The sequence below is a fragment of the Acanthochromis polyacanthus genome, chromosome 9 (genome assembly GCF_021347895.1).
Source record: "Acanthochromis polyacanthus isolate Apoly-LR-REF ecotype Palm Island chromosome 9, KAUST_Apoly_ChrSc, whole genome shotgun sequence".
NCBI classification, from domain to species: domain Eukaryota; kingdom Metazoa; phylum Chordata; class Actinopteri; family Pomacentridae; genus Acanthochromis; species Acanthochromis polyacanthus.
Genome location: NC_067121.1, coordinates 12,999,147 through 13,025,504, shown reverse-complemented (window position 1 = coordinate 13,025,504; position 26,358 = coordinate 12,999,147). Strand labels below are relative to the sequence as shown.

Here is a 26,358-nt window from a genome sequence, read left to right as displayed (position 1 = left end):
ACTTATGTGTCAATGCTTTCTAATATTTAGCATTACTTTTTTTTTTTTTTTTGGTGCGGACCAGTGAGGCGGCAATGTTGGCAAAATTGTAATGAGGCGGTGGCCTATACCAGCAAGGCGGCCCGCCTCGTTGGTCATGTAGGAGGGGAAACACTGTTATGAGACTGTGTCAGACCTAAATGCACTTTATGACAATATAATGTCTGAATATATAAAGGACAAAGTTTAACAGCTTTAATATTTAACTGTCAGTTAGAAATAAGCAGCTGCATTGATTGGTAAAATAAATATATTCTTCCAGAATTCCTGTCTTGCATCATTTGCACTAGTCATACTTTTTACCACCATAACCATAACAACCTGCTGACTGAAGCAGATGCACACAATTTTCATTTTGTGCAAAAGGAGAGTCACATGACGTGTTAAATGCCCATTTTTGTGTGAGTTATAAGCAGAAAACCTGAGTTGACAAAGAAAGTTGATAACTAACTTCGTAATACCCAGTATCTCTGACTGAGGGTTTAATTATTGTCGACCCGACTAACACAAAGAAAGCCTGAGTTCAGTGGGTGGGGAGAAGGATGAAAGCTGGACAGCACATCTGATGTCAGTGAGGTGGGGTCTGGAGCATGCTCCTCAGCCAGCTGGGATCAATTTTATGCAACTATTTTCACACATACCACACCACAAACCACACGGCCACCATAAATCGTAACAATCTCCTGTTCACAAGTCATTGTAATACATCTACAACTTCTCTCCCTGCAGACTATTGTGCCAGTAAATTTGCAGCCGTAGGTTTTGCAGAGTCAGTGGGTCTGGAGCTGCTGGCAACTGGGAAAGATGGAGTGAAGACCACCATCGTGTGCCCCTATTTCATCAACACTGGAATGTTTGATGGCTGTCAAACCAAGTAGGTTGCTTTAATTTCAACTGTGTGTATTTTTATTCAATTTAGGTAACTGGTAATAACTGAAATGAGAATGGCCATTCAAAGACATATACACACGTGGACAAAATTGTTGGTACCCCTCAGTTAAAGAAGGAAAAACCCACAATTCTCACTGAAATCACTTGAAACTCACAAAAGTAACAATAAATAAAAATTTATTGAAAATTAAATAATCAAAATCAGCCATCACTTTTGAATTGTTGATTAACATAATTATTTAAAAAAACAAACTAATGAAATAGGGCTGGACAAAAATGATGGTACCCATAACTTAATATTTTGTTGCACAACCTTTTGAGGCAATCACTGCAATTAAACGATTTCTGTATTTGTCATTGAGCGTTCTGCAGCTGTCAACAGGTATTTTGGCCCACTCCTCATGAGCAAACAGCTCCAGTTGTCTCAGGTTTGATGGGTGTCTTCTCCAAACGGCATGTTTCAGCTCCTTCCACATATGTTCAATGGGATTCAGATCTGGGTTCATAGAAGGCCACTTTAGAATAGTCCAACGCTTTTCTCTCAGCCATTCTTGGGTGTTTTTGGCTGTGTGTTTTGGATCGTTGTCCTGTTGGAAGACCCATGACCTGCGACTGAGACCAAGCTTTCTGACACGAGGCAGCACATTTCTCTCCAGAATGCCTTGATAGTCTTCAGATTTCATCGTACCTTGCACACTTTCAAGACACCCTGTGCCAGATGCAGCAAAGCAGCCCCAAAACATTACTGAGCCTCCTCCATGTTTCACCGTAGGGACAGTGTTCTTTTCTTCGTATGCTTGGTTTTTGAGTCTATGAACATAGAGTTGATGTGCCTTACCAAAAAGCTCCAGTTTGGTCTCATCTGTCCAAAGGACATTCTCCCAGAAGCTTTGTGGCTTGTCAACATGCATTTTTGCAAATTCCAGTCTGGCTTTTTTATGAGTTTTTTTCAGCAGTGGTGTCCTCCTTGGTCGTCTCCCATGAAGTCCACTTTGGCTCAAACAACGACGAATGGTGCGATCTGACACTGATGTACCTTGGCCTTGGAGTTCACCTTTAATTTCTTTGGAGGTTGCTCTGGGCTCTTTGGATACAATTCGAAGGATCCGTCTCTTCAATTTGTCATCAATTTTCCTCTTGCGGCCACGTCCAGGGAGGTTGGCTACTGTCCCGTGGGTCTTGAACTTCTGAATAATATGAGCCACTGTTGTCACAGGAACTTCAAGCTGTTTAGAGATGGTCTTATAGCCTTTACCTTTAAGATGTTTGTCTATAATTTTTTTTCGGATGTCCTGGGACAATTCTCTCCTTCGCTTTCTGTTGTCCATGTTCAGTGTGGTACACACCTTTTCACCAAACAGCAGGGTGACTACTTGTCTCCCTTTAAATAGGCAGACTGACTGATTATGAGTTTGGAAACACCTGTGATGTCAATTAAATGACACACCTGAGTTAATCATGTCACTCTGGTCAAATAGTTTTCAATCTTTTATAGAGGTACCATCATTTTTGTCCAGGCCTGTTTCATTAGTTTTTTTTTTTTAAATAATTATGTTAATCAACAATTCAAAAGTAATGGCTGTTTTTGATTATTTAATTTTCAATAAATTTTTATTTATTGTTACTTTTGTGAGTTTCAAGTGATTTCAGTGAGAATTGTGGGTTTTTCCTTCTTTAACTGAGGGGTACCAACAATTTTGTCCACGTGTGTACACTTAAACCTTAGATCCAGGAAATTGTATCATGATGCATGTTAAATTTCATTTTGCTCTGCTTGGGTTAGCTGACCTCACTAGTCTTTACACCGACGAGCTTTGATAACCACTGTCTTGAACCTTGTTGTCACCTGGATCATTGCCTTTCCATATCTTTCATACATGACAGAAACTGATACTTTAAATTACAAGCAAGTCATGTGCAATTTCAACAAGCTTAAGAGTACAGCATTTAATATGTCCTAACAGCATGTGTTGCTCTTTTGATTTTATTCAAGTATTTCAAAAGTCCTTTAGTTTTTAACATCATACAACTTTGTCATCATGACTCATATTTTTACAAAGATATAAACACAAACTAAAATAACAAAAAGAAAAGTGCAAAACCAAATACACATATAGACAAACTAATTATACAGTTGAGGAGATGTAGGGGCCATGTTGCAATTAAGACAATGCATAGGACAAAGATCAGTCAATAATTTCTCTCTGTAGATTCTCAGTTATCCAGGTCATGGTAATCCTAAGAGCTTTAATTAAAAGCAACAGGACTTTTTGACTCTTGAAGATATTTCACCTCTTATCCAAGAGGCTTCATCAGTACTTGGATTTCCTTTAGAAGACAGTGATGGGGAAAGTAACTGATCTGTTATTTAATCCCTAAATAACCAGATTCAGTGACACTAACATGCTGTGTCCATTTAACCTAATTTGACTGAAATCTATTCACTTTTTAGCTACCAAAATTGAATTTTGCCATGACACAGAAGCCTTTTATAATTTATATAAGTTCTGCCAAAAATTTGAATTATTTTACAGTCTGAATATGATGATCAGATTCATGAGACCGCATTGTCTCCAGTAAGCCGAATAATATGAGTAATTTTTCTAATCATGTGTTTTAAAAATAATTGAAAAATTCTAAAAAAAAAAAAGACTACACCCTTCCAACCAAATTTGCTCTGCTTATACTTGATTTTGACAAGATCATACACATATTCTTCCTTGTTTCCTCCAGCAACGTTAACCCTGGAACCCCAAAACCTACCTGTGAGTTTGAAAGGTGTTTTTTTTCTTTTTCTAAAAAAAACACAAAACAAAATGACACAATTTTTTTTAGAGGCAGACATTGTATAGAAAACGTAACCAAATCAAAGCTTAAAATCATAATATTTTGTTGAAATCATCATTATTTTAACAAATCTTTTTGTCTTTTTACTAAAAAAAAAAAAAAAGCTACACATTCTTACATTATTCTAATAAATGATCTTTACAGCAATAGCAGTCCTGATCCAGTAGTATTGTTATTATTATTTTTATTTACTCTCACAGCTTGTTATGAACTTGCACTCACTTATGAAAATATTTCCTCTGGGCCAGCATATAGCTTACCAGAAGCCTTCAGCAAGTCGTGCAATTTAAACCACATTAACCAACACTTTCAAGGCTTACAAACTCTAAAAGTCTAGCCGTCAAAAGACTGAAAATGCATTGTGGAAGATTACATATTTCTAATCTGTTTATCCATTCGAAAAGAATACCTGAACATTCAGTTGTGTAGTTAGACAATATGAGTCTACAATCATTTATATTCATTGCAATCATTTCTCTTTCAGAGCAGTAGTGAAGGCTTAATATTTTCTTTCAGCTTAGGCATTACTCAAAAATCTGTAGGCACTGCACCCATATTGGTAGGGAAGATCCTGGTAACATGTAGCAATATTTCTGTAGAGACCTATAGGCATTAGGCCACCAATTTCTTAGCTTTTAGCAATAATGTCACTGATGTCGCTAACTGTAGTGATGATTCTTGACTTCAAGTCAATGATGCTTTCGATTGCTCTGATAGCTTGAAATGACTGGCTATTATCTCAACTTAGCTTGTGGTGATTAAATAAACTGCCAAAGTTATGTCCATATTTTTTTCATGTCTTAATTCAGTCTTCCTCCAATTTTTGGTAACTTTTTTTTTAACAAATGTCAGTGAATCGTACTGTTTAATAAAATTGATGTCTCCAGCTCTTTCTTTCTTCCTTTTTTCTCATTTTTCAGTAGTCTTTTCCATAATTGTTTTCCCTTCTTGGCTTTAGGGGGGCACCCTGTCGACTTGGCCCTGCATTGCTATGAAGGCTGTTCTGGGCTTCGGGGTCTTTCACACTTGCATGTGCATATTTGTTCAGGTCCCACCAGCTTCTGTCGAGTTCCGCTGTTGAGCAGTGATGGGACCTGCCAGAATGTGCTGAGACTCTCTCCAGAGTCTAATCTCACACTAAACCCACTCTCCTTTTCTCTAGTATCTTCTTCTGGCCTATTCCACTCTATACTGACATGACACCCACAACTATGGTGTTCAGTACTGTCTGGTTATTTATTCATTTATTTATTTTTTGTTTGTTTGGTTTTCTGTTTTATTGTGTATGTGTTTGTTTGTTTGTCTTATTGATGGGTAATTAATAGTCGGGAATAACACAGCACCTGATATTCTTCACATGTAATAGCACCGCTTGCTAGTCCCTGTCCCTGTCCGTCCTGTCCACCCTTTGTTTCCCCTCACGTCACCACTGAGGTGTAGCACTGCCCTCCCTGGCTCTTAACAGGGAATTGTAATAAAGAGTGTCAGCTTAGCTTTCAGGGAGGGCTGGTGATGGTCACACACATGCACTAAATAGTAAAATATTTGGCTGCAAGACTAAAATATGCATTAATCTCATAAAGTGTTGACACCCCTTCCGTGGAGTTAAACAATGAGAATAAATGCAGACAAAAAAAACATTAAAGAGACATTAAAGAGTTTTTTCCAATACTTTTTTTTGCTAAAATAGCTAAATTTTATTGACCATGATTGATTTATGAAAGCAATGAAAGGGTAAAACATCAAAGGGGGTGAATACTTATGATAGGCACTGTATGTTTGAGGTCGGGTTCTGCGCTATGGAGAAGGAAGGAATGAAGGTGTGCATCACTTAGACAACTTCTGTGTGATGCTTGGTTAATCTTCATCACTGAAAACAATTGCTTACACAGATATGTGCTAACAAACATCCAGAGCTTTGGAGCAGCTTGTAGATGGAGTTGGGGCATCGTTTTGGGGCTGAGGCAGGCAAAGTGTGCGGGCCCTAAAGAGTCGTACTTTGACTTTCGTGTACCATGACACTGAAGTTCTATCAGCTTCATTTGGATGTTTTCAGGTACTTTTTGCTCGTTAATGGCAAGTGGATTGCCGAGCAGTTCAAAATTACATTTTTGCACTGCAAATTCAGCAAAGCGCTGTGTGAACTCAATGTGAAGTGTGCTGAATTTATCTGCAAAATGCGCAGTAGGGAACACCGTGGCGGTGACTTGGTTTGACATTATTTGGGAATTATTATTATTATTATTATTTAGCATCTGAGTCTCCCATAAGCATAGCTTGGTTGAAAAACCTGCATTGCATCATACGTGTTCATGATTCAGATTCAGAAAACTTTTTGTCCCCAGGTGGGCAAATAAAAAAACATGTAGAGCACTCAGTGCAACAATGATGTAATATAGGGATAAATATATATACAAATCTCGAGCAAGCAATATAAGAATAAAGAGTAAAAAAGGAAAGAAAAAAAGACAAAAAAAAAAAGACAACTTGGTAACATACCAGTGTAAATGATCACACAGTCCTGACCCTGGAGCTGAAGATTTAGCACAGTGAGATGCCTAGTTGGGTCTTTCTCTTTACTTCCCATGACCTGACAATTTCCTCATGCTGCTCGAAAAATCTGTTGCTCACAACTTAACCAACACACCTTTGTATTTTATTTCTTATTTATTTCTTTATTTGATAAGGACAGTGTACATTAATGAACGTCTATTTAGACAGCAATAGATGTAAATATGCTGGATTATAGCAACAATGCTAATTTACATCTGCAGTCTCTAGGGAGATAAATAAATAACAGAAGAAAAATATAACAGTGAAACATAGGTACTAGAGCTGAAACAACTAATCGATTTAATCGATTAAAATCGATTATTAAAATAGTTGTCCACTATTTTGGTCATCAATTAGTTGGTTAATAAGTCTATTTTTACCGTAAGCGGCATGTTTCGTGCATATTTTAAGCCAGCCTGTAATCACGGTGACCAGGTGTGGCAGTAATGAGCCAGTGTAGGTTTTACGCTACCAGAACTGCAGGAGAAGAAGCAAACAACCAGTAGGTTGCCTTGCTTTAGGTCACGTGATGTTCACTCAGCGTGAGGTAGGCTCCAGCACCGCACCCCCCGCGACCCTAGTGAGGATAAAACGGTGTATAGAGAATGGATGGAAAATCCGTTACAGTGGTGGAAGTCAAATGAGATGAAATACCCCTTTTTGTCAAGGTTAGCAAAGTTCTACATCTGTATACTGTGATATCCTACCATGTAGCAATGATCACACTGGGTTGTGTCTCTTTGGCTTCTTGCCGTTTATTCCACTCTCGAGAACATACAACAACAACTGACTGCCCGCGCAGCCTTCTTCTTTGTTCCTATTCCCCAAATGTGTAGCACTCTGCTGGGGAGGTAGCTCCCTCTAGTGACATTTTATATTACTGGCCTAGACATTACATTCAGTCTCCTTCATCCCTCCCCTCTAGACAAAACTACCTTTACTCACCAAGACAAGCACACTCAACCTCCTGGAACCCCTTTTTAACCCTTAACTAACTAACTTGTGTGCTATGCATATACTTCACTCTTTCATATATATATATTCACAACAACACACATAACATTTCTAACTAGGGATTTGGATGGACTACCGCATCCCAGTGAGATTCCAGGACGCATTCTTGTCCTGTGGCTGGGAACTCACTACTAAGTATAGTCCTTCAAGTAATCTGGAGCTTTCCTAGCTCGCTGAGATCTTCTCGCAGTTGGTGGATGGACTGCCAGTGAAGACTCAGGCTGCTGTACGGTTGCTTCTGCTGCGGTACTGCCAGTAGAATCAGCGGAGATGGGTGCCTCAGATGCTGCCTGAAGTGGTGGTTCATCGACGTCCTCTTCAGGTGAAGTGTCAGGTGTCATCGCCGGTGGGTTGGACCTTCTGCCACGTACTTGGTCGATGTGCCGTCTCACAACTTGTCCATTTCCTAACGTAATTTTGAATGACACAGGGCCTGTCTTTTCTGTTATTACTCCAGGTACCCAGGTTGGTCCTGAGCCAAAGTTGCGGGTGTAGACCAAGTCTCCCTCTCAGAGTATTCTCACTCGAGCATGCATGTCATGATAGCATTTTTGTTTCTCTTGTTTGTCATGCATTCTGTTTCTGAAGCCTGGATGTATTAAGTTCAGAGTTGACCTAAACTTCCTACCACACAACAACTCAGCTGGTGACTTTGCCGTTGTAGATTGGGGTGTTATGCGATAGCTGAACAGAACTCGGGACATTTTGGTTTCGATCGAGTCTCCTGCCATCTTCTTCATGAGTGACTTGAATGTCTGCACGGCCCTCTCTGCTAAACCATTTGATGAAGGATGGTAGGGCGCTGTCGTGATGTGACGTATACCATTCCTTTCAGCAAACTCTCGGAACTGTTCACTCGTAAAACGGGTACCATTATCTGACACGACGATTTCAGGTATGCCGTGTTGACTGAAACTCTTTCTCAGGCATTCGATGGTAACTGCAGATGTAGAGCTACTCACTGAATATGCGTCGATCCACTTGGAGTACGCATCCACTATGATCAGGAACATTTTTCCCATCCATGGACCAGCATAATCAATATGGATTCTCCTCCATGGTTTATAAGGAACTTCCCAGGAATGTAATGGGGCCATTGGAGGACTGTTCCTGTTTTCCTGGCATGTCGCACACGCTTTCACCAGCGCCTCCACCTCTGCATCCATGTTAGGCCACCACATGTAATTTCTCGCCAGCCCTTTCATCCGGGTGATGCCAGGGTGTGCTTGGTGTAGTTGTTGCAGTAAGGCATTGCGACCAGGCGGTGGAACCACCACGCGTCCTCCCCACAGGATACATCGCTCCTGGGTGCTGAGCTCATCCTGTCGTCGGGCATACGGAATGAACTCAGGACTGTTCACTTTTGGCCAACCTCGCAAGATGTATTCTCTCACTCTTGCTAGTACCGGATCTTTGTCTGTCCACTTTTTTATTTGCTGTGCGTTCACTAGTGGCACCCCGATGTCCTCAAACAGCAGCACTCTCTCTTCCTCCGCCTCAGGTGTGCTCTCTCTTGCTCCATCCAAGGGTAGCCTACTCAGCGCGTCTGTATTCGTATGATCCCTACCAACCTTGTAGACGATGGTGTAGTCATATGCTGCTAATGTGACTGCCCATCTCTGTATCCTAGAAGATGTCATCTGTGGTATGGCTCTCATTTCACTGAACAGTGAAATTAGTGGCTTGTGATCAGTCACTATCTCAAACCGTCTCCCATACAGATATTTGTGGAACTTTTTCACTCCGAAAACTACTGCAAGGCCTTCCTTGTCCAACTGGGAGTAGTTTTTTTTCTGCTGCGCTGAGAGTTCTAGAGACAAAACCTATAGGTCTCTCTGAGCCATCCGTCATACGATGAGATAGTACAGCTCCCACACCATAGGGTGATGCGTCACACACTAAGATGAGTGGTTTGTTTGAGTCATAGTGTACTAACACACTACAGGACTGAAGTAGAGCTTTGGATTCTACAAATGCTGTCTGTTGCTTGGCCCCCCATGACCATTTTGCTTCTTTTTTTTAGCAGGGTATGTAGTGGTGCCAGCAGCGTGGAGAGCTTTGGGAGGAACTTATGGTAATAGTTCAACAAGCCAAGGTAAGCTTTTAACTCACTTACATTTTGGGGCTCAGGTGCCTCCACGATGGCTTCCACTTTCTCTGGCAGAGGTTGGAGACCACCGGCGCTTATCTTGTGGCCTAGGAACGTCACCTCTTTTCCCATGAACTCACACTTGCTTCTTTTCAACCTCAGACCGCTTTTCTCCAAGCGTTGAAGTACTTCCTCCAGCGTCCTCAGATGTTCTTGTTCCGTTGGGCCTGTGCAAAGGATGTCATCTAAATAAATGGCAACATTTGGAATACCACCTTGGATGCCCTCCATAGTTCTTTGGAATATAGCAGGACTGGAAGCTACTCCAAACGGTAAGCGTGTGTAGGTATACAAGCCTTTGTGCGTGTTGATGGTTACATACTTTCTGGATTCCTCATCTAGGACTACCTGTTGGTATGCATGGCTCATGTCTAATTTTGTGAAGGGCTGTCCCCCGTTCAACTGTGCGAAAAGGTCCTCCACTTTAGGAATTGGATACTGATCCACTCGTGAGGCTCTATTGACAGTGAGCTTGTAATCCCCACATATTCTAAGGTCGCCATACTGTTTTCGTACTGGAACTATGGGCACCGCCCACTCTGCAACCTGCACTGGTTCTATGATCTTATCGTCCAGCAGCCTCTGTAGCTCGCTTTCAACCAGTGGCTTGACAGCGTAGGGCACTGGTTGTGGCTTGCAGAATTGTGGCTGAGCCTCCCTGTCCACATTAATCTTCGCTGTGACACCTTTGAGTTGTCCTAACCCTTCTTTGAACACCTTAGCGTGTTTTTCGAGTATCTCCTCCAGCTGCAACTTGGGCTGTGACTCCACCTTGTTCACTAACTGATCCATCATGGCCAGTTCTTGTAGCCAACTTCGCCCTAGTAGGTTTGGTCCTTCACCCCCAACTACTACTACAGGTAAGTTCTTCTCTTTATTTTCGTGTTGCACCCTCACTTGTGTCATGCCCAGCACTCCTAGCTTCTCTCCTGTGTATGTTTTTAATTTTAGGGAGCAGGGCTTTAATTCGGTAGTGTCTGTTTTCTTCCACAATTGTGTGTATTGCTGTTTGCTTAATATGGTTACCCCACAGCCAGTATCAATTTCAAATGTTACTTTCATTCCATTGACATTCATGGTGCGTGTGATGGGTGCCACCTTGGTCAGCTCATCTGACATGCTGTAAATCGTGTGAAAACTCATGTCCTCTGTATCACTTTCTCCCTCCCCTCTAAGTTGATTCGCCCGCTGTTCTTTCCCTGGGCCCTTGTTTTCACCCTTATGCCCTCTAAACGTCGCCTTCCGCACCTGCGAACTGCCTGCCTTAGTTCTACATGCTTTCTTAATGTGCCCTCGCTTTCCACACTTATGGCACGTCTCGGTGGCAAACTTGCATTCAGTGGCATCGTGCTGGCCTTTGCAGCGATAACAACTGGGGAATCTATGCTGAGTTTTGTCAGCAGATACTTTGTGGACACCAACTTGAGTCTGTGGCACACGTGCATGCAGTGCTGTGTCCCCGGCTAGCTTCCCTTGCATTTCTTTCACGTCCTTTGACGCTGATTCCATCGCTTGGCATAATTTCAGAGCCTTCTCAAAAGTTAGCTTCGTTTCGGATAACAGCCGCCGTTGCATCCGATCATCATTCACTCCACACACCAGCCTGTCCCTTAACATCTCAGACAATGAGTCTTTGTAATCTCAGTGCAGTGCCAATTTCCTCAATTCAGCAACATACTCAGCTATTGACTCACTGCTCTTCCGTATGCGTGAATTAAATTTAAACCTCTGCACGATTTCACTCGGTTTGGGATTGAAGTGCTTCTGAAGCACCGCGGTGAGTTGGTCATATGTCTTTTCCTTCGGCAAAGCAGGACTGAGTAAATTCCTCAACAAGCTGTATGTAGTTGCACCAATTCCACTTAAGAGGACAGCCTTCCGTCTTTCTGGCTCTGTAATATCATTAGCTTCGAAGAAAAAGTCCAACATTTCACTATATTCTTCCCAAGACTGAGTCACATTATCAAAAGGGGTTACCGATCCGATGACAGAAGCCATCTTTGCCTACCGCGGCGGGGAAACTCCGTTCTCCTCTTCTGAACCGTAACTCCTCGCACTGCTGGATTTACTGGGGCTTGCCACACTAGCAATTTTCTCCTTGAGTCCTCAGGGAAACGCCATTTAAATCCTCGTCGCCAATTGTGTGATATCCTACCATGTAGCAATGATCACACTGGGTTGTGTCTCTTTGGCTTCTTGCCGTTTATTCCACTCTCGAGAACATACAACAACAACTGATTGCCCGCGCAGCCTTCTTCTCTGTCCCTATTCCCCAAATGTGTAGCACTCTACTGGGGAGGTAGCTCCCTCTAGTGACATTTTATATTACTGGCCTAGACATTACATTCAGTCTACTTCATATACCAAGCACTACTACACCAGCAGAGCGGCTGTTTTTTGCAGCAGGGAATATAGCCTCTAAAAAGAGAGCTGGCCTTAGCCCAGAGCATGTGGACATGCGATCATTTTTGCACTGCAATGCAAAGTTCATGATTCATTCATTAGACTATTGTTTACATTGTTTGTAAAATGCACTTGTTTTCTCTAAATATTCAAATTTTTTTTAAACTCTTAAAAATGTGACTTCCATTTAGGATCCTGAAATGGCACTTTATTTTAAGTATTGTTTACAGTTTCACAGCATGTTAATGAGCTATAAAACTCGTTCTCAGGTGAAATCTGTGTTTGTTTGTTTTTAGAAAAAATAAAATGCAGTTAACAGCAAAATTGTTTTTATTTTCTTTTTGTTCTCAAATTACTACCTTAAATTTAGTTCACTACTTTTGGAGCCCTTACTTGTGATATTATTGTAGTATAGCTTAAAATACATGGGTGCCCAGAAAATGCTTCTTTACAGGAAAGATGTTTTTAAAGTATAAATGTTGCCTTGGTGAAACTTCATTTAAGTTCTTGTGATGTTGGATGGTTGTATGAGTATGAAAGTGTTGATAAATCAGTGTTTTGATTGCTGCTAATTTAGACATACAAAAATACAACTCTGGAGGACATTGTAACATGGTTAAAAGCTCTTAAAATGTACGTTGAATGACATAGGCTCTTTATTAATATTTTACATTGGAAAATAAAGGCAATACTAAAATGTAAGTGCATAAAACAAAATAAAAATAAAAATAATCGTTAGTTACAGCCCTAATAAGTACAAAAGGTACACAGAGACGTTACGGGTCAGTGGTCACGAGACTGATTCACTTTTGGCCACTGTTTAAGGTAGGGATGTGCGCGACTAGTCGTTTAATCGTTTAACCGCCTACTCATTAATTAAACGTTTAGTATTTTACTAGTCGGTTAAACGCTTAATTTTTTGTAGAGTGATTCTATGATTTTGCATGTATTTACACCTTTTACTAACATGTCATGCAGTATTCAATGTGGGATGATAATATGGAAAACATTCTAGCAGCACCAAGTGTTATGAGAGGTTTGGTTTATCTAAAATTTTTCAGGTTTAATTTTACTGTATTAGATATTCATTTAATGTGGCTCTTGAAACACAGTATGATACAGCGCCCTCCATAATTATTGGCACACCTGGTTAAGATGTGTTCTTTAGCTTCTAATACATTCATTTTTTTTTCTAGGACCACAATGAAAAAAAGAGAAAAATCCAACCTTTAATTTAAGTGCATTTATTCAGTGGGGAAAAAATCAAACATTAAGAAATAATTCTTTTACATCAAATCATGTGTGCCACAATTATTAGCATCCCTGATGTTAATAGTTTGTACAACCCCCTTTTGCCAACAAAACAGCACCTAATCTTCTCCTACAATACCTTTTTCAACAATTTTCAGGTTGAGAGTATCCCTCTGCAAAAAAATTTTAATTATTTTAAGACTTTCAACACATCTTAACCAGGAGTGTCAATAATTATGGAGGACGCTGTAGAACAAGTCACCAAATTGAATGTATTTCCTCCAAAAAACGACTGGAATCAGAGGGGATTTAAGCTTTTGGCTCTGAAGAAGTTTACAGTTTATGTTATGGTGGTCATGACGTTCTATTTTCAGAGCTTTGCCGCAGAGCATTTCCTGATGTATGATGTAGTGATATGCTGTCAGATGGCTTGTAAAGTTGTCCCTCTGGATCTTGTCCTGCATCCTTCCCTCCAATCCTACGTTTTTCACCGCACATCACATGCGCTTCATCTGTTGTCAACCCCACAAGTTTGTCCCAGGGTAGTTTCCCGTTATTCACACATTTAGATACTTCTTCAAAAATGTCCTTTCCTGTAGTTGTTGCATGCATTGATTTAATGCCCAAAAGTGCCAGTTGTGCAGTGTCAGTCATGTTGGTGCTCTCATCCACGGCAAGGGAGTATGCAACGAAGTTTTTTCCATGTTCTGTCAACTGTTGTTTTAAATCAGTGGCAATCTCACACACTCGATCAGCAACAGCATTTCTGCTTAAGCTGACATTTAAAAATGCTTTGTTTTGGTTTGGACGTTGCACATGTTAATCATGCAACGTTTCAAAAACTGCCCCTCGGTAAATTCCCGGGCTGATTTGACAATCTCCTCTGCCACTATACTGGCTTTCACGGTAATATCACTTTGTGACTTTGTTTTTGTAGACATTGCCTGTTGTGACAACAGTCACTTTTTCCAACTCCTCTACCTTCTTTAGTTTCTGCTGTATGTCCAGGTTTTTGTACTTGTCCTGATGCTTTGTCTCATAGCAGGGCACCAAATTAGCTTTTTCTCACACCTCCCACCTCGTGACAGGCAACGAAAACCCCTTTTTATCTGGCCATTTCTTTTGGGGTTAGCTTAAATGTTACTCTCTGACCTTCTATATTCACCCACTGACAACTAATTGATGTGTCACTCGAAGAGAAGGGAGGTGGGGTTGAGGCTCACAGGTCTTGACTGGTGCAACAGCTGCTGCGCTGCATTATGGGACTTGTACTATGAGTGGACTGGAGGCCATAAATTGAAGGGTTATCAATAATTATAAGATCATCTCGCAGGCTGGATATAATTGCATCTGGACTGTGGGCCTTGAGCTTTACATGTTTGTTCAAGAGAGTTTATAGAATCAACAAGATTGATTTGAAACCAATAAATAAGGACTGGGTGTGAGATAATGTGTTTTCAGGTGCCACTTCAGTTTCAGCCACTGTTGACATCTGTTTGTTAGTCTGCTGCTGTCAAGACATACTGTAATATAGCTGATTTTCTAAAACCGCTGTGCTCAGTTGTTTTTTTTTTTTTTTATGTATCTGTTTTGTTTTTTATTTAGCATTTATTTAACTGGGTTAGACCCACTGAGATCAGAGGTCTCCTTTACAAGGGAAACCTGGCCAAGAGGACAGCAGCATAGTCACATTAAAAACAGTAAACAACAGATAAAATGACAAACATTAAAACTTGCTCACATATTCAGTATTTGTGCTATGCTGTTGTAATGTAGATGCTAGTTAAAAACTGAGAGTTAAAAAGAAAATCTAATGCTGCTATACCTTGGTTTCTTATTGTACAGGTAATGTTGCTAAATATCTGATGTGTATATACTAATACTGGTACAGTTAACATTTTGGCTATTTGGGTGACAGCTGTTTAAAATAGGCCATAGAAAGAGATATTGATGTTTATTTGAGAGACACAAGTTAAACTTTTATGGATCTTATACTTGGGAATGCTTGCAAATATTTATACATTATACACATATTCAAAGCTTAGTTATGAATTCACTACTGAAAATTCTGTTTGTGTGATAATTTACTAAAATGAAATAAAATTGTTGTTACAGTAGAGCAATTTATGGTTCATTAGAATGTATTTTCATTGTTACTCCACTACCTGTTGCATTACCATATTTTGGTTGTTGCTTTATTGATTAAAGCTAAAAACTGCAGTGACCAGGTGCCTAAGGAAAGTACTGAACCTCATTTCAGAAGTTCTTTAATAAGAGCTAATGAATTGTTGCTTACTTTAACTGAAAAAGCACACATAAAACTTCAACTTGCTTTAAACACAGAAGGATAAAAAGACAAAAAGTGACTATGAGCTGCTAACTATTCAACAAAAATTTTGTACAGACTCCATAGAGTCTGTACTACCTTTATACTGGTCGACATCAGACTGACAGCATTTTTGTTTTCTTCATTGGACCGTAAATACGTACACTGTTGCAGGGCCATTGTGGTACACTGGCAGATGTCCTGGGGTCAAGTTTTAAAGGTGTTTGGAGACCTGTGTCCATTTTATTTCCCTACCCTGCCATCATTCATCCAGCAGCCCCTGAAGCCAGCTGACCACATGCTTTATGCCATCACCATAAATCCGGCCTGGCACTTTCAGTTCTCACTTTCAGTTGTCACATCTGTACAGCTCTGTACAGCTGCTGTAGTTTTCTCTGCCTGGCAGGTTAAACAGATCAACCTCAAATTTAGATGAAAATACCCTAATGTCTTTAATATTGTGAAGCTTATGAATTTTTATTGACTGTAAGGCAGTGAATTTTAATGTTTCATCATGAAAAAAGAAATAGTTGAGTCAATGCTACATTTGTCAAATTTTCTAGATTACATTTCTTTGACAAGAGTCCTGTTCTGAAGAGATGCTAAACACACCACTATTGGATTACAGTCATAGCGCACCTAGCATGCAGCAGAAAGTTATAGGTGCTATACTTTTAAAAACTACTCATGGCAGATTAACCAAACCCTACTAAAATTTGGTCGGCTGAGTTGTATGATGTTGATTTTGCTAAATAGAGAGGCATCTAATTTTTCATTAAACACTGTTGCAGTTGCAACACAACATTCGCCAAGAAACAGAAATAGGCTAGTAGTGCTTGAAAATCTCTGAACTTGACAAATGTATCAGAAGTGGTGAAAAATTACATACTTTATGGGTCTTGGTCATGACTGTGGCTAAATGTCAGACTCCTGATTGTATGTTAGACCTTTATGTATGACATTCAATGAAACATGAAAGTCAAGAGACTTACAAAAAAGCAGTATTTAATACTACTTCTCAAATGTAATTTTACACAGAGCAGAGCATTGCCAATACACTTCATGACTTTAGTTTTAATGTTGTTGGGAAAATTTGTTTTATGGACCCGTGACACTCAATCAGCAAAGATACTCGTAACTCCATCTCACAATAAAGCCCCTTTAAGACATGCACCCCAATCTGTTAATCTGACGGCAATAACATGCTGGTTTCAAGTCTGAATGGGTAGTCTGGTCAGGTTTCTGTAAAAGTCATGCTGGCAGCCTTTCTAGCTTGGGCATAATAACATTTCTGTGTTGTGTCCAATATGGCACAAATCTGAATTGAACCATCATATACCGGCCATGCACAAGTGAGGGTACGTTGAGTTTAGTAAAGTGATCTAGGAAAGAATTTTTCTGTTTTTCACCATCAACATTAAATACCACAGGAAGTGCTTAATACATAACTGATATACCCAAATCGCAACACACCTTTCCTTATTCGTTTGGCTTTACGATTGCAAATCTGTTGGGCCACAAAATAATATCCCCATAAAAATACTTTACTGTGATTTAAAAAAACAGACAGGTTAAAAACATTTAAAGTGATTGATGCCATTAATGAATGCAATCCAATTTATTTTGTTTCCTTCACAAGACAATTGCAAGAGCAGAAATTTGTTGCTTTCTGAAATTTCAGAGTTTTTAAAATGCATACAGCATCAGACAGCAGTAGTATCCATATAAAAAGAGAACATTATGTCCATATGCTCAAATTGAACAGCAGAGTTGGTAATTTCATTCAATTCTCAAGATTATAAATTATCCTTGAGCATGGAGAGCGAATCAGGCCCGGCCAGGATCCAACAGCAAGTCACACTGTGTAGTCCTACTTGTCTTCACATCAGATAGGTGAGCTGTCACACTCTAGTTTCCAGCTGTTTCGGACAATTTTTAATTTAATGCACACCTAGAGCAATAAACAGCTAGTGATACATAATAATAATTCAAGGATTCAAGGATATTTATTGTCACTGATTTTTGCCATGAAATTTTGTTGGCACTATCAAAAACCCAAAAACAATACAGTATAACAAACAACGAAGTAATATTTATAATAATTTAATAGTGTTAACTACACTTTAAAATTAGATTGCATTTGTTTGTCAAGGCACAACTTAAATATTTTCAGATCATCTGATTGACCATTTATCCGGAATATTTCAAATTGAATGGTAATAAAATTTATCAAATCTAATTATGTTAGTCAGTCTACAATCTGAAGTGGTGAACTCTGACGCTTGGTAAAAGCTGCATGATCAGCGAGCAATGCCAAAAGGAGAAAAGCGAAAAGGCCTCAGCAGGGTGTGGTAATATAGATCTGTTGGACGAGTTGTTTTAGTGATTCAGAGGAAGAACTGCATTTTTGCATCGTTGCCAAAGTTAAAAAATACCAGGAGTCCAAACTCATAGTTACAAAGAAAATGTCTCCGCTAAGACATTGAAATAGTAAACACAGGTAACCTAATACTTAAAGACAAGTCTCAATTTAAGAAAACAGTACCTGACAGTTACCCAAAAAAAGCAATGCTACTGAAAGGAAAGCAATTATCAAAGTAACCCCCCCCCAAAAAAAAATAAAAAAATTAAAGTAGAACCCCAATAGTTAACAACAAAAATTGTATTCCAGTGCCTTTATTAAAAACAGAATGTTTGAAGTCACATCTGAATTATCATCAAACTAATCATGGATGTGGGGCTGCACAGTGGCGTCGTGGTTAGCACTTTTGCCTTGCAACTAGAGCTGCAACTAACGACGTGTCGACGAATCGTCTGAGCACGATACGTCCTCAAAAGCGGAAGTGAACGTGCAATGAAACAGAAATCTCCGTCCGACTGGAGCACGGAACACGGATGGACATCGGCGCTGCATCGTGCATATATTATGTATGCACGATGCAGCGCGGACGTCCGCGTTTAGATACAGCTGTATAGTAAACGCTGACATCCGCACTTATGATAGATCGCGGATGTCCGCGCTGCATCATGCGTACATATTATACGCACGATGCAGCGCCGATGTCGATGTCTAAAAATTAGATAGAAATTTGTTGGTTAGTTATTTGAACACTTAGATATTGCTTAATTCTGCATTATATATCACTTGGTGTATTGTCTTGTGTGAATGACTAATATTGTGCGCATACCGTGGCATTGTTCAGCATTGTGAATTATGAATGCAAGAATCAGTGCATTTGATGCACTGTATGGTGTCTAGAAGTTTAAAGGTATTTTTATTGCCTGATTGACCTATGCTTGAGTCATGTTTGCTGACTGTGTTGATAAGTGGGCCCAAGTACAATGATTATCTCTTCCCCTTTTGCACAGTTTTTCTTATCACTATACACTCTATGATTACCTCTTCATCAAAGACATTTTTCCTTTTCCCATTAATTGGACAAGTCTTAATAGCTTTGCAAAAAGTTTAAATTTTTGTTTAGTATTTGATTAATTATCCTAACATTCAACAGATTTTAGACAACCCACAAGAATTTATTGCTGTATTATTGCAGACATTTAAAATGTTATTTATTTTTCAATTAAAAAGCTTTACCAAGTCACAGGTCACAGTTGAAGGGGAACAAGGAACCGTAATAAACCTTGTTAGTGTTTCAGTGTTGTTAGCAGTACTTTTTTTTCTTAATCATTTTTTGGTCTTCACCAGGTGGCCAACACTGCTTCCAATCCTGAATCCAGAGTACGTAGCCAAGAAGATCATCCATGCTGTACTCACCGACCAGGTCTTCCTGCTGATGCCGAGGAGCATGTACCTCATAGCTGCTCTAAAGAAGTTAGTGCTCGTCTTTTTTTTAAATTTTCTTCCTCATACTATGCAATCATTTGACATACAAAATGTGTTCAATACTTCTGCTCTTTTATTTTCCTAAATTCTGTGTCAGACTTTGAAGTCAAATGTCTTTTTTTAATTATTATAAATTGATTCTAGGTGACACACCATAATTTAGATAAATTTGACAATGCTGCCAACATGTCGGACAGGGTTCAGGCTCACTACTATTGTCTAATTACAGTGCCAAATTCTAATAGCTTCAAAAAAACACAGTGAGAACAAGAACACTGGTAAATTGCCTTCTTCTTCTTTTACGTTGTATTTGCAAGCAACAAGTTAGAGTATGAAAACCAGTTAAACTATGGGACAGGATATGTTCGCAGACATGGCCAAATACTCTACTTGTTCAGTAATAATTCTATGCATGCTTACTTTATATCAGATTTTCTAGAATGCTATAGAATAGAATGCTATTGAATGCTTTAAATTGTCATATACACACACAATGTACAATGAAATTAAAGACAACTCTTGTGGTGCATAGTACAAATAAGACCAAAAATAAAAACAAATAAATAAAATAGTTAAAAATAGTGAAATATAGATTATCACTATAATAGACAAATCTCTCTACATTGTCGGATAACTGCATGAGTAAAAATATTAGTGTCTTGATTCCAGGTCACAATACTACTTATCAGTACTGTTACCAGTAATATTTTACAGTAGACTTGAAATTACAATGGAGGTATGTATACACCGTTGCCACGACCTTAAAACTGTCTGCTTTATATTGTTCAGGTCCACTTTGTGCTATCGAAATGGCTGTTGTGTCCTGGATTTCACAAACCCTCTGAAAGTGTCCTGTGGTATCGAGCAATCAGATGTTAGCAGTGAATCCTGTTGTTCTGAAAGTTGTGAGGAGGACCTAATTTTTTTTCTTGCAGTTCCATAGATGCTTAATTAGACTGAGAAATGGTGAATATGGAGACCAAATGTCTTGCCTTGTTTTCCATCAGGGACTACAAAAAACCTGTTGTAGAACTGGTTGAACTCACTGGCCTTGTCCACATCACCCACCGTTGTTTGGTTAGTCTTTATTTTTGATGCCAGCTCCCTCTCCTCTTTCTTTCTGCAGTCCACCTTTGCCTGCTTTAAACTTCCCTCTAGCTCATGTTGCGCTCTTTTGAGCTTCTGACTGCACTCCCCACCAAAAATATTGAAACAGTGAGCACAATTCCTTTATTTTTGCTGTACACTGAAAACATTTAGGTTCGACATAAAAAGATAAATATGAGACAAAAGCTCAACATTTCAGCTTATTTTTCCAGGTGTTTACATCTGGATCTGATACACAACTTAGAAGATAGCATTATTACCGAACATAAAATTTTTAGGTGAGCAAAAGTACTGGAATAGATTGCCTTAAAATAAATTAACGTGAATAAGACTTCATATTTAGTTGCAGATCCTTTGCTTGCAACAACTGCATCAAAACTGTGACCCACTGACATCAGGAAACTTCAACATTCCCTTTTTTGTGATGCTTTTCCAGGCTTTCACGGCAGCCTCTCTCAGTTTTTGTTTGTTTTGGGAGGGTTACTCTCTTCATTCTCCTCTTACCTGGTAAAATGCAGCTCTGTAGGGTTGAAGTCTGGAAATTGACTTGGCCAGTCTGAAACCTTTCACTTCTTGCCCCGAATGAATTCTTGTTGTTTTGCCAGTGTGTTTTACGTCATTATCTTGCTGCACGATGAAGGATCTCCCAATCTGTTTGGTTGCATCTTTCTTTAAATTGGCAGACAAAATGTTTCTGTAGACTTCTGAGTTCATTTTGCGGCTGCCATCGTGTGTTCCATAATCAATGGAGATTAATGTGTTACGGTTAGTGGAAATTTGTGCCACATCCTCTGTCTAAAGGCCATGTGCGGCTCCTCAACCGGAGGCAACTTAGGAGGGGGTCCAGGACCTCTATCTGGAGGTTTCAGAACGTTGTTGTGGTTGTTTGTCTCTTCCTCATTGTGTTAGCAATGTGATGGGCTGGCAGGTTTTCCACGGTGGAGCCTTTCTTTTACCTCATGTCAGTTGAAATAGGCCCTCCATGTGACCCTCTGCAGGATCTTTATGGATAATGGATGAAGTTTACTCACATCACAAAGGCTTCCCTACATACAGGATAGATAGTAATATGATAGTATTTAGAGTATTTGTTTTATACTCTTCGTAGCTGTTGCATACATATCCTCACACTCTTGTCCTGGAGATGATCCTAAAGCTTGAGGAACATTTAAGGGTAAGAAATCAGACAGATTTGAGAAGGTAGCCTAAATGTTAATTTATCCATCCATCCATTCATTTCGATGTGAGGTTCATTTAGACTCGAGGTTGTAAATCATCTCCATTGCTCAGAGCCTGAAATGCACAATATCCATGGGAGTGTTTAAATGTTTTTTTGAAATGGGCCAATGTGGAATACAATTAATAGTTTCTAATATTCTGTTTACTCCACTGTTTATTTCCCTGCTAAAATTTCCAGTTATTATTCTGATAGAATAAATAATTCAAAATCATTTTAGCTTGACATTCAGTGATGCTCACAGTGTCACTGATTTTTATTTATTTTTTTGGCCTTTGTTGTAGAGGACAGTGCAGGGTTCTCGGCAGGATTTTTTTTCAGCGTAACGGCAGGTCCTCCTGCGCGCGCGCGCGCAATAGACGAGAACGCGCGCACGCAATTGACGGGAATGCGCATGCGCAATAGACGGGAACGGGTCAATCGACAGGAAAGTATGACTGAGGTGGGGAGACATAAATTAACCTAGATAGGCACCCAGTTGATAAAAACAAACACACATGGCGTTATCTGTCAAAATAACAGCGCAGCGGCCCTAATCACAGTGTTAACCCTTCCTGTTCGGCCCCCAACCGTGGTCAGGAAGCCCGGGGTTAACCCCCTTCACTTCCTCAGCAGCCGTAGAGGCAAAGACACAGGAGCCCAGCCGCATCGAAGAACACTGCAGCCTTTATTGTCTATAAACAGTGGCTGAACCGCACAGTACCTCCAACCCAGCAATTACACACCTTCTCTCCTCCTCCGACTGTATGTCTCTCTCACTCGCTCTCCCCCTCCCTCCCCCTCCCTCCCCCTCCCTCCCACACACACACGCTGCTCTCTCTCCCACTCTCATGACGGAGCCACACACTGTCATAACAACAGCGTAATCTTTGAAATGCGCTGGCGTAGCGGCCCTAATCACAGCGTAATCTTTTAAACTGAGCGTAACGGGCCGTTAAGACTGCGTAACGGCGCAGTGTCACTGTGTTAATATAAAAGCCACTTAAATGAAAGGAAGCTGCAGGAAAAGACCTTCACGTTTCAGTATTGACATCTATGCTTTGTTTTCTGGCGGTAATGATAGAGGTTTATGAATTTAAAACTCTGCAAGCCGTCTGCGTACATTGGGCAGTAGTGCCATGTAACTGTCTGCCTGTAATGAGTGTATCTTATGTGATCATTATGCCACTTTGCCATTACACCCATCCATAAGAAACATTAGACCTAGTGACAGCAAATACAGTCTTTTGGCAACATGCATGCCAGGTTGGCATCATCCTTTAGCTCTTTGCAAATGAAGGCCTGTGTGGCAAATGAGGCAGAGAATGACTCATCCAAACATTTTCCGTTGATCTCAGGGCTGTACTACAAAGCAGGATTAGTAGGTTAGTGAGGTATGTTGATGTTTTCAGTGTCCTGATGGTGGCTCCCTGCCTTCGCCCGAGTCAGCTGGGATAGGCTCCAGCACCCCCTGCGACCTTAGTGAGGATAAAGCGGTGTATAGAGAATGGATGGATGATGGTGGCTCTCTTTTTATCTGGTTAGATCTCCATGGCAGCTCATGCTGTTGAGCTAATTTGGTCAGAATCATGTTTTTTTTCTTCAGAGTTTTGTATTTAAATCAGCTGGAAGAATCGTCTTCCTTTCAACAAATTGTTTCCTGCCGATTTTTTTTTTTTTTAACTATATAGATTTTCAGCTGAAGGAAAATATTGTATCTGCCAACACCTTGAGCGGTATATTACTAAAACTGCTGAATGAAACTGTTCAGTTACAGTATTACACACTGTATGCATCATGTCACCATGGGAACCCAAAATGTATTTAGTTGGTGATACAGAAATTGTATAAATATGTAAAGTTTGATCTAGATCTGCTGCCAAGTTCATTTACATGCGTGTAGTGCAACTGATTAAAACACTGATTATTCTATCGGTATTTATTGCAGAGAATATTCAATGAGTAACATTAATTTCATTTTGATTTGGCCACAAATTAATGTGATTTCCTGCATTATAGGACAGTTCCAGACCTAAATGTAATTTAATACAATATCATCTTGGCATAAGTTTAAAGTTTAATAATTTTACTGTGCCACTCTGTTCGAAATAAGCACCTGGATTGATCGGAAAAATAATTGCATTATGCATGTTTTACACTTTTCTAGCAGCATTCTTGTCTCCTATAATTTCCAGTCGCAGCGCATTTTACCATTATGCATTTTTATATTCCTCATTCTTCACCATTAAAATAGCCTGTAAACTGAAGCAGCTGCACAAGATTGGTTCAGTTTGTGCAGAAAAATAATCACATGACGTGTTAAACGTCCGCTTTTATGTGAACGCACACAGAGTCTAAAGCAGAAAACCTGAATTGACAAAGAAAGTTGATAACCACCTTCAATATATCTGTTATCTCTGACTAAGGCTTTAGTTCTTGTTGAGCCAACTTACACGAAGAAAGCGAGGCTATGTTGAACTGACTTTGCAGTACAGCCCTCAGCGGTCCAAATTTTTTGCCTGTTACAGCAGGGTGTGTAATTATGCTTTACCTTTGATTACAATTAGTCTCATAGAAGCGTCCCTACTAGGGATGTGCGCGACTAGTCATTTAATCGTTTAACCGCCTACTCATTTATTAAACGTTTAGTATTTTACTAGTCCGTTAAACGCTGCACTAAGCATCATGCGCCTTGTTCTTCGCGCCTGTGCCTCGGCTTCTTTGTAAACAGGCTGAGCAGCCAGGGAGAGAATTGCTACTACTGTGCACATGCACAGTAGCAGGGGGCAGGGCCACACAGTTTGAGGAAGAAAGTTTGGAAAGGTAAAGTGGGAAGATGGCGACGCTCCCGCGTAAGGGGCTCGACATGCGTAAGGGGCTCGACACACGGGAGGCGACACACGGGAGGTGACAACAATCGCGCTCCATTCATTTTCTATGGCTGCTGTATGACGAGATGAAGCATGGCTTTCCCCCCTCCCAACAACGCAACGGTGGCATTCGTGCATGTGAAATTTCGTGCGCATTCAGGTAGACGTGCACCCGCTGGCTTGCGACGCGATACAAGAAAGAGGAGTTTGCAACATGGCATGGACCCAGGATCATTTCTTTCTTTTATAAGCCAATGTCAGTAGTAAAATTTCGGCTAAATCAAGCAATATCTTCTGGCTCATCATCTTTATGCTTTTCTGTCATGAAACTCTTTGAAAACGTAAAAAATCCCTCCAATTTCACAACCATTTAGAAGTGAGGGAGACAAGCGATCTGTGCTTTTGCACAGCTCGACGTGTGTCGCCGTCGCCTGCCGCTGCCAAGTATCGCGCACCATGTGTTGAATTTATCTCTTGTTGCGATGACTTTCGCATTCCCTCCTCAACTGTCGCTCCTCGTGTGTTGAGCCCCTAAGAAAATCAGCACCGTTTGGCAGTATTTTGACGCAGCAGATGACAACAAGGTCGCCTGTCGGCTGTGTAAGTAGAAACCAGTGTTGCCAACTTAGCAACAACAAAGCGTCCTAGTGACTTTTTTTTGTCAAAAGCGAGTAGCTGCAAATCTAGCGACTTTTTCCTGCCATTTTGGAGACTGACAGGAAAACTCGGATCATTCTGCAGACAGCAGATGAATCGCGCATGCGCAAAGTCACTACAGGTCCCATCCAGACTTACGGAGCAGAATATAAATGAAAATGTTTCTTCACTGTCATTATGTGGCTTTATAGACTAGTTGACTAGTCGCAAATAAAATTTGAGACTAGTCGGTGGGGAAATTAGTCGAAATTCCCATCCCTAGTCCCTACATGAATAAATTCCAATTTACTGCTTATGATATACAATTTTAATAGAGGTGAGTCAAAAAAGGTGTACTTCTGTGCTGTAGTAATCATCAGGCTGTACCTCTGTGGCAGTAAACAGAAGCTTGTAACACAAATAGACAAATACATAAGGTTGTTTCTGTTGCAGATGGTATTCGTAACCAATAAGCAAGGATTGGGTGGATAACTGTGTTTTTGTGTCACCTCTTGTGCTTCAGTGCAGCCAATTCAAAGGCCCTCCTGCTGTTAATCATTGACACCAAGAGAGCCTTCTTCCTGAAGGTGGCGGGGTCAGCAACAGCTCAGCTGTATTTAAAGCTATAGTATATACTAAAACAGATCGTTTATAACAGGTCTAAAACCAGAGGTTGTACAGTCATTGTAAAAAAAAACAACAAAAAAAACAAAAAACATCTTTGCAGTATTTTGAGCTGAAATTTTAAAAGGTACATGCTGGGGATGTGATACTTTCAATTGCTGAAAAAGGACACAATTTCTAAATAACGTTTACACTGCTTTTAAAGTCAAACTTTGTTCATCAATTGGTGGACCCAGTTATCCATTTGAACTTATCAACCAAGTGGAACATTCTCAGTAATTTCTCTGTTCCAGATTTTCAACTTGGCTTTTAAATATTTGACGTTCAAATTCTTTTGCTCATTTACTCCTACACTTGGGTCATTTTGATGAATTTGTGATGTTAAAGTAAAGTATACACTACAGTCATCCATAATTCTTTCTCCGAATTCTGGGAATATCTCTCCAATTCTTCCATTTTAAATTTGGTAAAGGTGATCTTTACATTAATATTGACTGTATGTGCTGTTAATCCATGGTGTGGCAAGCTCTGTGCACTTCTGAGTGTAAAACCAAGTAATATATACATTTTTAGCCATACCAGAAAGAA

The 26,358-nt window shown here is 40.0% G+C and overlaps 1 protein-coding gene across 1 annotated transcript in view; it reads left to right on the top strand.

The window, feature by feature from the left end:
- Nucleotides 1–26,358, top strand: part of LOC110965365 (epidermal retinol dehydrogenase 2) — a 58,470-nt gene that overhangs the window by 14,696 nt on the left and 17,416 nt on the right. Inside the window, exons 5-6 of the mRNA XM_022214384.2 lie at nt 769–913; nt 19,180–19,305. Of these exons, the coding sequence (XP_022070076.1) occupies nt 769–913; nt 19,180–19,305 (271 nt within the window). The remainder of the gene's footprint in view (nt 1–768; nt 914–19,179; nt 19,306–26,358) is intronic.